Here is a 13,309-nt window from a genome sequence, read left to right on the forward strand (position 1 = left end):
TATGTAGAATTCTTGGTTTCCCAGCTTCCTACAAATTTGCTTTTCTACCCAATTCAAAAAAATTTCCCTCGGATAAGATGTCTATGGTATGAAAACCCAGACTGATGTAGGCACAGTGATTGTGATTGTTTGAGCTAAGGATGAGTTTTAAAATCTGAATTCCTAATGCCTGGAACTATTAAATCCCTTCCTACGAATGGAAGAGATGGTGTTAGAAAATGCATTAGGTTCTCATTCATCAAAGAGTAAAGTGAGCGAAGAATGTGAGTGAAGTCCTAGACTTTTCTGCAGGAGCCACAGTTACTCCAGGAAAAGATGAAGTATCAGATGAAGCACCATCTCAGCTAAGCCCTTTAACTTTAGAGAAATCTGGGTATAATTTAGAGTCAGGCACCATCTTTTTGCAAAAACAACAAAAAACCCTCCTCCTGTACAAAAAGAGAAAATGACTGTGAACACAGGCATTTATGGTTACAGGTTCTATGAAAAAAAATGAATGACACAAGACAGCAAGATGGACATGGAAAGGTGTGACTATTTTACCTGCCTATCACCCAAATGTCTAATTACTTTGGGGAAAAAAGATAGGGAATTCTGGCAATCATTTATGAAGACAAGTGGGGACGGGTTGGGAGCTGGAGACGAATGACCCCAAAACCACCCTGCAGAGTGATACTTCCTAGTGACTCCCAGCCTGAAAAAGGCCCACAGAGTGACTAAAGGGATTTACTACTGTTATATGTTGTACCTGATTGCAAGAGGTTTTATGACCATACAAGTCATCAAGTATAAGTCATCAACTTCCCAGAGAGGCAAGAAGGAAATAAATTCTGCCTGGAGCAGGGATGGAGAAGATATTCTAGAGTTGAAGGACAAACATGGAGATTTTACCATTTGTGCTGGTCATCTATTTTCTGAGCATAATGAAGTCACCCTCTTGGCACAAGCTAGTGGCTCCAACTACTGGTTGCAGCTCGGCTAATGCTTAGCTCTGCACTCTTTTCAGTGACCTGACATTTAAACATCACAAAATAAAGACCTCAGCCTGCATGCCTGTGAGTTTTTCAAAAATATGAGGAGACTACAAGGTAAAGTGGGAACACATTTTGGTGAGAACCACGAATCCAACAAAAGAAAGAGACTGGTTCCCCACCCCTCTGCCCCCAACAACATCTACCCTGGCCTCCAAGATCTCAGCTGCCATGGAAGATGTGGAATTCAGACGAATTCAGAATGGTGGGCCCCGGGAGAAGTTTGTGTGTAGGATTCTTGTCATGGATGAGTAGCTGTCACTGTAGAAAACTTGCAGCATTTCTACTGACACAGTCTGACAAAGGGCTTCAACAGATCCACAGCAGGAGGGGGGTCTCCAATCTCTAGATTCATTCACTGACTAATGATTCAGCCCTATCCCTGCACCTTGCACCCAAGAGACATTTCCACAAAGACATAAGTGATGGTGCCTGGGTTCAGATCCACTTTGTCCCCTGGGCCGATGCAGGCCCCAGGACAGGCTGTCTGCCCTGGTGAGAGCAGAGGAACGGAGGGCTTGGGAGAAGCTGGGCTCGAGCCTAGTGGGATCCCATTTCTGAATGTGAGTGTGTGGTGGGGGAAGGGGGTATTCAACTCTTCCGTTGGTGTTCTCTTCATAACTTGACTTGGTGGGAGAAACGACTCCAGAATTCTACCAGCCCATGTGCCCTTGGTGGGAAAAAGAAGCACTTTTCTTCTTCCTTCGACTTCAACGTAAATCTCTTCATTTGAATGAGGTAGAAAAGAAATCTAATTCTAGGAGTCCAGGGGAGCTGGAGGTTTGATGGTCACACGTTTCGACTGAGGCTACAAGGAAAGCAAGGTGCTGAGACAGGGTCCCACCAAGGAGCTAGGGCTAGTGAAGAGCAGACCCAGAGAGAGAGGACGAGGAAGAAGTCAGGGCTATCCATCAAGTCAGGAGTCACAAAATTCAAGAGAAAAAGAGCCCGTAAAGTACTAGCAGGGAAGCCTGAGAACTTAGTTCTACTTGAAAAATAGGAACAAGGTCTCTTGGTTTTCTTAGGACAGAAAGATCAGTGTTTCTGGACTCAATATAGAAAAAAAAATAATGAAGCCTCTTGATGCCACGACACAATCTGCTCTTGAATACAAGAGAGATGTGTGACCGAGAAGAGGAAGAAGCTACAGTGGCAATTACTTATTTTAAAAAAACGGAGAGCAAGAATTCAGCACAGTGATCCCTGAGAAATGCGGGTATGGCACGCAGACAGCTATTATCTTGTGATCACTCCACTGTAATGTATGAACAGTACATGGAAATGGTATTAGAATAATTTACTGTTGCTGGTGAACAATAAATTAACAGGATCACTTGCTATTTTGCATTTCTCTCTAATAAAAAAACCTTGCCAGGGTCAAGGATCATGGGGAAGTGCCAGATGCAGGAATGTTCATTGCCAGGAAACAACACAGCAGAAGAGGATGCTACGCAGTAACGTATGTGCCAAGAAGTAGGACACATTTTCAGTCCACAAAGCCACCTCCCTGTTGTTTCAGATAAGTTTTCCCTAGCTAATGTCACTGACATATGAGAGGGGGAGGGCCTGAGATTTCCTCTTTCCCAGGCCCAGGGAACACATATTTGTCTTCACAGGGAACTGAAGATTCTCCCATTTTTGACAATAAGAACTAAAAATCCCATAAGACTTTGGTGTAAGCTGGGTTCCTCATGAGGGGTCTAAATTCGCCATCCACTCACACACGTGAAGGCTGGGGGTGTGAGGAGATGGGGTTATTTTTGTGTGACCCAGCAAATCATTTCAATTCTCTGGTCTCAAGTTCTTAAGGAGACAGAACTGGATGGGTGATTTTCATACTTTACACTGGCAAGCTCTTTCTTCAAATAAATCTGAAGTGGGAATACAATATGTAAATATGTAAAACAGCCAGAACAGAGCTGCCTCAGGCCTCTCTGCTGCCTAGGGGACATCTTGGGCCTCAGAACCTTGGGGGTAGGAGTCCAAAACCATCTGACTGAGTATTACCTAGCCTTGTACAAACCTCTTACATTAGGCTGAGAAGAAGAGAGAAGGGTATAGGTTGGGGCAAGCAGATAAAGGAGAAACCCTCCCTCCATCTTCCCCTGAATAGAGGCCCCACTGCTCTACTGGATAAGGAAGAGAGAAAAAAGGCATTCATTGCTCTTTTCTTCATTTTCTGCTGATTCAATTTCGTACTGGATCCAGCTGCTGGCAGGATCATGGGTGAGTCTGCAGGGAGCTTGAGAGCCCAGGAGAGGCTAATGGAGACCACGGTCCTAGCCAGCTGCTCTATTCTGAACGGTGGGAGGCCTGAGGGGGTGTGGGTGACCCGTTGGTCACTGCTATTATCACTCCAGTTGAGACGAGCAGGACTTGGATTCCTAATAGCAATGGCCCCACAGCGCTTAGTACATCTTGGTGCCAGAGCCCTACTTGGGAAGGAAGGAGGGAGGGAGGGAAGGAAGAAAGGAAAATTCCTACACTGCCCACCATTCTACGCAGTGCAGCTTGGGCCAAATCATAGTGTATCCTTCTTCCTCCTCCAAAAACTCTCACATGATAAAAATCCAGGTTACAGGGAACGTTAGCAGAAAAAAACGTGGCCCGTGGGCAGGTGAGCAGATGACTCAGAAGGTAGGGATCCCGCCTCTCTCGTGGAAGCCAGCGCAGTGCAGAGAACAAGCACAACGGGGGTGTCACGTCAGGGCTGCTTCTGAGTCTTGGCTCTGCAACTCAATCCGTGAGGCCACGTTCCACGAAGGGAGAATAACACCTGGAGTCATTTTGAGGCGAAAGATAACAAATGAAGTGCCTGGTGTCTCGATGACCCTCAGCAAACATCTGCCTCCTCTCCCTGCTGCCCCCCTGGTCATCAAGGGCAGAAACTCTCCTGGCACCCCTACCCCTCTGCTTCACCTCCCAGAGCCAGCGAGGACAGGGCAGCCTCTCTGGGAACAGTGTGTTCTGGTTAAGAGCAGAGTCAAAGAATGTGGCTGCCAGGAAGGAGCCTGGGAGATCAAGTCTTCCAGCTCCTTCCCTTTCCATCTGAGGAAATGAACTCCCCTGCCAGCAAGCAGCAGAGCTAGGATTAGAATCCAGACCCTAATTTACAGCAGGTACTCTGGGTCCTAGAGGTGCCTGGAAGAGCAAGGTGGTCTCAGGAGGCACGTGGGCTGGGCCACTTGTGAGCACGGTGAAGGGGGGCCTCTCTGACCCTCAGTTTCCTCATCTGCCAGTTGGCACCACACTTCTCATCATGGTCATGAGGATGAGAAATCATGTTTTAAAGGTAACTCCACAGTGCCTGGCATAGAGTAGGCATCCAAAAACTGTCCAAAAAATGAATCAAAGGCAGTTTTAGTTACAACTGCTACACTCTGTTGAATACAGATACCATGTGCCAGGAATGCAGGGGGGAACAAGGCCCTTTCTGTCTCGGAGCTGCTCCGCGAAAGATGAAGTTCTGAGTGTCGCTTCTCCCTGTTCAAGAATGTAGGGCAGGAGGCCAGCCCTGTGGCTTGGCGGTTAAGCGCGCGTCCTCTGCTACTGGCGGCCCGGGTTTGGATCCCGGGCACGCACTGACGCACTGCTTCTCCGGCCACGCTGAGGCGGCGGCCCACATACAGCAACTAGAAGGATGTGCAACTATGACATACAACTATCTACTGGGGCTTTGGGGAGAAAAAGGGGGGAAAAAAAGGAGGAGGATGGGCAATAGATGTTAGCTCAGGGCTGGTCTTCCTCAGCAAAAAGAGGAGGATTGGCATGGATGTTAGTTCAGGGAAGATCTTCCTCACAAAAAAAAAAAAGAAAAAAAAAAAGAATGTAGGGCAGGAAGGGAGAGGAGACTGAGTGGCATGGGCCTCCCAACGGCAGGGCCGCCTGATGGTGCAGAGCTGGGGCGTGGGTGTGGGAACCCCAACTGGCCGTCCAGGGACAGGCCTTGGACACACTCGCTCAGCTCTGGCACTGCCAATTCACCTTTGCAACGGAGGTGCCGGGGTGCGCAGGGGCAGTGGGGGAAAGGTCAATAGTGGTGCTTAAGGCTTTCTAAGCTCTGAATTCTCCGATCGATGATCCAAAATCAGCGCCATTAAACCCCGCTGTGACTTTGTCCCGTCATTCCCTTGATCCACTTAAAATTCAACGCAGAAGACTTTCCAGTTAATTAAGGGATCCAATTCGACACTCGCTTATTGAGGATCTCCAGGCAAGACAGCTCGAGAGACCCGACTCTCCCTCACTTGTCTGGGGAAGGGTGACAGGCAGAGGGGCACAAGTTCCACCAGGAGAGTGTCCAGACTCTGCTGGGGGGATGGCATAGCGACGCGACCTCATCATGGACAATAATTTACAGCAACCTTCTTTGGAACAGGCCCGGGCTCCTTGCTTTGAATTTCCCCTTTGGAAAATGGGAACAACCTTGGCACAGGGGCGGCTGTAATTACACCTCTGAGTGTCACCCCCAGAGCTCCCTCCCAGGGGCTCTCATGCTTTCCTAAGAAGGCAGGGCAGGTCTTATCTGAGGAGGCCCCGATTTGGCTGCTGTCTTTCCTGTTCCTACACAGGATTCACTTTGAAGTCCCGAGGCGCTTCTGCGCGAAGGCAGGGCTCCTGGAGGGAGAAATCGCGTCGGGCGCCTCTTGTACCGGAACAGAGTTTTGACTCGGGAACAAAGCGGACCACAAAGGCGGCTTGGGAACTGGGAACCCTCCACATCCAAACTGGCTTTGAGTTTTGATCCCAAATTGGAACCTTTCAAGTTATTTCACATCTGGCCAAACAGGGTTTTTGGTTTCTTATTTTTTCTCCTTTTCTTAGAAAAGGATGCAGACCTAAAAGGACCCCTGGGCGCAAGCAGGTTCTTCAGAAATCACGCTGCTGCATTCCCTGTAATTGAATCTGAAATGTCTGATTAAGCTTCCGTCCCCGGCTGTGTGAGTTCTGAAATGAATAGGAATGGGAGAAATCACTTCGGGCCTTCTGAGTTTTGGGATTGGTGGGATTTAAAAACAAAAAGTTTCAGCTGTTCGGCTTCTTATGGGGTCAGGTTTGCTCATTCCTGGGAGAAATGCCAGCCACAAGGCTGAAGGAGCCTGCTGCAAAGGTCAGCCTCGGGGGGGCCACTGCCTAAGTCATTACAAATGAAACCTCAGGTACCCACAGTTCCTGGAGTGATTTATTCCCCTATTTGGGCAAAGCAAACACACAAGCACAACAGACTCCCCTGGGCCCCTGGGTCCACGCCTGCTGCCTTCCGGGAATGCCTGTGGCCTGGCTGCCTTCTGAGTGGGGCCGGGCACTGTGTCACAGAGCCAACCCAACACAGCCAAAAGTGACTCCCCAACCCCACCCTCCCCAAGGCTTTCAAAACCATAGAGACCCCCTTTAGAACCCCTTCTCAGCGACCTCAGAGGAGGTAACCATCTTCTCTACCACCAGAGGCCCTGGATAACTTCCAAATGGAATATTTGGAACCGAGCTCCACCTGTGTAGATTTCAGGACCCACGTACGGGATGTGTGAGCCAAGCAGGCAGAGACCTTGTGTCACCTGTTTGCCTCTGAATTCTTTGCACCTTGCAAAATACTCAGCATGTGGACATAAAAAATGTTTACTGGATGAATGAATGAATCTCATAGGCGTTTATTTAAAATAGCATATACCAGATTTTGGTTTCTTTTCTTTCAAACTCTAATCTCACTAAATGTTTAACTGGTCCTTTCTAGATGTGAGCCCATCTTTTTCCCTAGAGATTACTGAAAGAAAAACTTCTGGTTAAAGAATCTAGTCCTCTAATTTAACAGTTGGGGGGACAGAGGAATCCTTAAGTAGGTAGGTCACAACCAAGGACTCCAAATTCCAAGTTTTGGCTCCAACTATCTGTCCTCTCGGCCCTTGCTACCTGCTTCAAAGATGCAGTCATGTGATCTCTGCTGTTGTTAACCTGTCCCCAGGAATTCCTGTCACCAGATACCCTGCATCGGGGCTACTTCCAGGCCATTTGAAAACCTGAATGTGAGCAGAATGTTCCAGAATCTTACGGCTTTTGGATGGTTCTTCCCCATGGAGAGAAAGAGCCCTTTCCCCAGCTGCCCGTAGCCAGAATCTGCAGCCCCGACAACACAGTGTCTAGGGATTCTGGGCAGTTAGTACGTCTTCTTAGACAGCGCTGTGTGTGTATGCAGCCCTCCTTGTAACCGTTTGTTGAACAGTTGGTTCATTTACAGTCATGCGCCACCTAACGACTGTGAAAGATGACAGGAGTGGAGCTATATTAAAATAGAGCCAGAGCAGCCATTTCAGAAGAATTTCCTTGCACGTCTTGTTTTCTTTATCTTCCAAACTGGACCAAACCGCCAACATTCCAAGAAGTCAGTAAGGACAAGACTATCCTGTCTGTAAGGCCTGATAACACTGGACTTTGCTGATGACCGAATCGCCAACCAATCAATGAAGTTTGGCCTTTTGCCTGATGACCGAATCTCAAGCCAATCTATGAAGTACAAACCCAGCCTTACCTCATCTAGCACCAATGAACTCCTCTTTAATACAACTCACCTCATCTCCCTCATTTTTCCCCATAAAAACCCTGAGCCCCTCTCCTGTAATCAGGAAACTATTTGGGTTTCTACCTGAATCTGTGCTCCCCAAATTGCAATTCTTTGATCCCCAATAAACGCTTTGCCTCTTAAACTGGTTTCTGTTTTTGTAGGTTGACATGATGTTTTGGTCAACGATGGATTGCATATTCAACGGTGGTTCCATAAGATTAGTACCATAGAGCCTAGGTATGTAGTAGGCTACACCACCTAGGTTTGTGTAAGTCCACTCTATGATGTTCGCACAACAATGATATTGCCTAATGATGCATTTCTCAGAATGTATCCCTGTCGTTAAGCGACACATGACTGTACTTATTTTTATGCCCCTCAATATCCTTCTATATTCCCACCCTTCAAACCCCTCACATACACTGAGGCACACTGCCTTGGCTGACAAGCTCTACAGAGCTTCAAAATGCCGGTTCTTCCAAATGAGTGAGATGTTCAGACTCTCTCTTTTCCCAAAGCTCAAGTGGAGACAGAAAACATGCTTCTGTTTAGTCTCAAGAAAAATAAACAAAACCCCCATAAATCCCTGGGTAGAAATTTTCATTTTACAATTGTGATATCACCTACTAGAACTTTCCTTCCACCCTTTCCAAATGCATAAGCACTCAGGTGCTCCTTGGTAAAGGTAGCCGTGTGCATATGCAGACACGTCTGTAATGATGCTAGTCTCTGGATAAGGGGATTTGTCATCTTGTTCTCCCCAGGAGACTGTAAACTCTTGAAAGTAAGGAATTATGTTCTTTTCTTACTTTGTAACTCCCCAGTGCCCAATTTGGTGTTGCTCTGTGCCTAGCAGGTGTTCGATAAACACCACTGACAACATAAACCGAGTTCTTAGCACTTATAAATGAGAAACTGCCCACAGTCATTGTCAAAGGTTTTTTTTTTTAATATTTCTTGGTTTCAGTGTGTGTGTGTGTGTGTGTGTGTGTATGTGTGCGTATGAAAGAGGCAGAGAGAGATGAGAGCCTCAGAGATGAAGATGGCCCAAGAATGGAAAACACAGAGTTGAGGAAAAGCACATAGACCCACAGCAAGACAGGCCAACACATATGGAGCTCCTTCCAGGTCCAAATAGTCCAAATATATATATCCATCTACTTTAAAATGACGTAGCAATATTCTGGTTCTAGACTTTGTGATTCTGGGCGCTCTAACAACTCACATACAGCTACGGGAAATGCACCTGCTCCAGGATCACCCACTCTCAGGAAGATGGGAGCAACAGCACAGGCCTGGAAACACAGGACCTGCACCTTTGGGGAAGCTGCCAGAGCGCTTCCTTCCAAATTACAAACTCCTTCCTGAAGCTAGGCATCAATTACGGGATTGTTGACATGGGAGTGTGACAGCTGTCACTCAATGTTGGCACCAGTGATGCCTGCCCTTACAAGGTGCTCTCCATTCCACTAGGGAGAGGAGGCGCCACATGGCAGAAAGAGCTATGGACGAAGAGTTGGAGGTCTGGACAAGTCAAGTCATCCTTCAAGGTATCAGTCTCGTGGTCCGTGAAAGGAGACCTTACAAGCCCTGACAGCCCACTGGCTGGAGTGAGGCTCCCCTGTAACGTGCGAGACTAATGGGCACTTAGGGGGCAGCAGTGAGAGCTCGCTGCCACCCAGTGGGCAGCAGGGTCTCTCTTGGGGCTCATGGTCCCCTGCAGCTGGGATTTCTACAGGGAGGATAACTAGACCAGAAAGACAAATTCCTTCCTATGCGATAATTCTTTAAAAATTTTTTGACTCTTTAAAAAACGGCTATAAAAATATCAAATTGTTTCCCCGCTGGATTGTAGAGTAATCAGAACAAGTTAAACAGTACCTTCATGATTAAGAGCATGAACTTTGAAGGGACAAAGACCCATGTTCAAGTCCCAGCTGCCCTACTTACTGGCTGTGTGACTTTGGGAGCAAATATTGAAACTTTAGAAGCCTGGGTTTGTTCGTCAGTAAAATGGGGTTAAAAATACTACTTGCCTCACAAGAGCAAGAGGAAGACAAAATGAGGTCCTGTGTCAAACATGTGGTTGAGAGCCTGCCACACAGTAAGCTCTCAAAATTAATGGCTATTATTGTTGTTCAGTATTTCCTCCATTATCTAGAATTCATCTTATACAAACACAGCTAAAAGTGTGCAAGTAACCATAACACCATTGGAACAACCAAAAAATAGTGTCACAATGTATATGCAGAAAGCCTGGGTGCCTTCTTCACACAGTCATGCCCACATTCTCACTTACTTACTGTGACTTTGCACACAATTCTAAGGGCAATAATAACAATGGAGATTTGATTGACCACCTACTGTGTGCCAGGCACTTCACTAAACGTGTTATCACGCTGGATCCTTACAGTCCCACAAGGTAAGTATAATCATCTCCCCTACTTTACGGATGAGGCAGTGGAGGCTAGAGGCTAGGTACTTGCCCCAGGTTAGATGATTAAGTAGGAGACCCGGCACATAGCAAGGCAGTGGGAGGTCAGTCGCACTCTTCATCAGTACATCACACTGCCTCCACCATCATCTCAGTGATTCCATCTCCTGGCTCGCAGCAGGTTAGAAAACGAGTCGCAGGTAGAGGAGCTGCAGTGACAGGTGCACTGACAGCTGAAGGATGGATAGATGGATTAGCGGGGAGAGGGGGAAGGGCTGAGAAGCTCATGGACCACACAGCTGTCCAGATCCAGTCACTGTACGGGTCAGATGCCCTAATATATTTAAAAGCCCCTGAGAGCATCACGATCCCACAGCACAGTGCAATAATGTTCACTATGCCATCAAGAAAAATCCAATTGTGTGCTAAGGAAGACAGGAAAAAGAGGAGAGGAAAACGCGGGTGATATAGCAATGGGGTAGATACCCTTGGGACAGGTCATCTACGTTGAATGCCCCAGGACACTACCGCATACATAAGGTACTATCTTTTAAAAAGATGATATACAATTCAAGAGTGAAAGACAAACCAACACCTGGTACATCTGGATAACTCTTCTGTGAATCCTTACCTCTTATTTCAACCCACTGCTTCATTTAACCCAGTTTCTATCAAGTCTTGAGACAAAAAATCCTTTAGTCCACTCTGTGCCTTTCAGTTTAGAATCGTGGCTTAGGTGCCATTAGCCAGGGTAGCATTTAAAGGTCTCACAAATGAATTCCATCAGATAACTTAAAGGGACATGAATTGAAAATAAAGATGTAAAGATTATTTTAAAAAAACAAAACCTGAGGGGAAAAAGGCGTTAAGTGGCCTTCCTGGCACAGATATTTGTCACTCTGGGTTTTCAGGATCATCCCTCAGCCATAACCCAGCTGGCAGAGGAAAAGGGACATGCGTTAAACCAGAGACTCGTTTCCAATCAGAAGCCAGGCACAGCTTCCTGTCCATCTCCTTAGCTTGTTGCCCCTTGAAGTCAGATCATGTTTGTGCCTACTCATATCATATTCTCTAGGCTTCCTAAAAAATACTTTCAAAGTCCCAAAATGAAGCTTATCAGAACATGACTGCCTGAAAGGCATTTAAACCAAATCTGAAAAGATTTTATAATAGGCACTTTAAATTGATATAATCATAACAACGATACCTTTAACCGACCCTCTATTTCTGGTTATCTGAGCAGGGAGGAACCTCCAGGAACCAGAAGAGCCCCCTTTTATCAGACCTTGGCCTGCTGCAGTGTCCAGACAGCAGAAAAACTGTCCCTGGTGGACACAGAGGGGATGCCCTGATCCCTCTAGGCTAGGGTTGCCAGATTTAGCAAATAAAAATAGAGGACATTTGGTTATATTTGAAATTCAGATAAAGAAAGAATAATTTTTTACCTTAAGTAAGTCCCATGCAATATTTAGGACATGTTCATATTAAATAATGATTTGTTGGGCCGGCCGAGTGGTGCAGTGGTTAAGTTTGTGCGCTCCGCTTTGGCGGCCCAGGGTTCGTGGGTTCGGATCCCGGGCGAGGACCTATGCACTGTTCATCAAGCCATGTTGTGGCAGCATCCCATATACAAACTAGAGGAAGATGGGCACATTTGTTAGCTCAGGGAACATCTTCCTGAAGCAAAAAGAGGAGGATTGGCAACAGATGTTAGCTCAGGGCCAATCCTCCTCACCAAAAAAAATTATTTCTTTATCTGAAATTCAGATTTAACTGAATTTTCCTGTATTTTATCCAACCTCTCTACCGTAGGCTCTGATCTTCTAGGGGATTTGGGATAGGTGGGAAGTAGGGGCGAGTGGGGGCATCACTTACTAGCCTAGGAGAATGCAAGACTGATGGCCCAGGCCTGGCATTCTCACTGCTTTGGCACCAGGCTCCCATCCCTTCTGCCCCTTTCCCCACTCCTCTCCAAGGAGGCTCCATGGCTCCAGCCAACCCCACTCCAAGTCCCTGTGTCTCCTTTAAGAGATGCCTCCTCTGATTCCTCCGACCATCACCCTCCCCAACACACCTCCCACTCTGACCTCTTCCCGCTCTGAGGTGCACACTGGAGAGATGCTGCCTGTAAGGACTCGTTTGCTTCCACATTCTATTGTGTCTTATTTCATTTCCCAAGAAAGGCTGAAAATAGGCTTTGGAGGGGCTCTTGATTGGAGGTTTCCTTTCATTCTTTTTCTTTCCCCATACAGACCCCCTCCTGCCTACCATGTTCAGATGCCAAGAAGCAAATCAGTGTTTGTTCTCTTTGTTTATAATTTCAAGACCTGAGTTAAAGCAAGGGCTGAGCCAGCCTGTCCAACTTGCCCAGCAGAAGATTTTATGGCTTCTACCCCCACAAACTGCCCTGATTCTGACAATGATGCCCTGTCCCCCTCACTACTTCATACTACTGATTGGTGGTCTTCACTAAACCACAGTCCAAAATAATCACACAGACTGTATTTAACAAAAACAGGGAGGAAAGAGCTCCTGGTTTCAGGCTACCGAGCACGTGCTTGCAGCAAAACATTTACAGCTAAGCCATAAAATGCATGGAAATAGGAAGAAACATTGACACAATAAAACGAAGGATGAGATTAATGATGCTATAATGCAATCTGTTTTCATGTGGTGCAGAGAAAATTAATTTTTGAAGACATTTCATTTAACTTTGCAATCTCTTGCAGTTTAACCTTTGATACTTGAAACTTTCTCTTTTATCCACTCCGTCCCTCTTTCAGCCTGAGGATGGGGGAAGCAAGTTTTATGTCTGGTTGTAAGTATAGCTTCATGGCAGATGACCAGCTTTGCTGCCTCTGCTCGAGACCGAGGCACGCGGCGTCCTCAGGGAACAAAAGTTATTGCTGATTGTAATTCTCAGCTCTTCACCTCCTAGTGAAACATCCACTTTCATCATCCAAAACTCAACTTCCAAAAGAATAAGATGTGTTACCTTCCAGAGCAAGGCACCGGGGCGGGCTGGACGACCAGATGAGGTTGTGTAGGCACTCGAGAAAGTCTGACCCCTCGAGTTTAAATCCGGGAAAGCAGTGATAGGAGATGACCGTGCCCACCGGGAAGGAAGTCTGGAACTCAGAGATGTTCACGTAGCCATTAGAAGAGGCGAGTGGTCTCAGGCAGCCTGTGACATGTGAAAGAAAAAGGGAACATTTCACTCGGTCCTCTCTGTCCACCTAAAAGATAAAGCACTGTCACTCTTTCTGTAAACGTGGCCTGGCCTCTGAG

At 46.7% G+C, this 13,309-nt stretch overlaps 1 protein-coding gene across 2 annotated transcripts in view; it reads right to left on the reverse strand.

Annotated features, from left to right (window-relative positions):
* The window catches only part of SUSD4 (sushi domain containing 4), a 121,794-nt gene that overhangs the window by 21,893 nt on the left and 86,592 nt on the right, over positions 1-13,309 (reverse strand). For both annotated transcript variants that reach the window (XM_087424389.1, XM_004439537.3), the window contains exon 5: positions 13,017-13,205. In XM_087424389.1, coding sequence (XP_087280515.1) covers positions 13,017-13,205 — 189 coding nt within the window. The remainder of the gene's footprint in view (positions 1-13,016; positions 13,206-13,309) is intronic.

The sequence above is a fragment of the Ceratotherium simum genome, chromosome 36 (genome assembly GCF_057802395.1).
Source record: "Ceratotherium simum simum isolate JZ-2026a chromosome 36, ASM5780239v1, whole genome shotgun sequence".
In the NCBI taxonomy this organism is placed as follows: domain Eukaryota; kingdom Metazoa; phylum Chordata; class Mammalia; order Perissodactyla; family Rhinocerotidae; genus Ceratotherium; species Ceratotherium simum.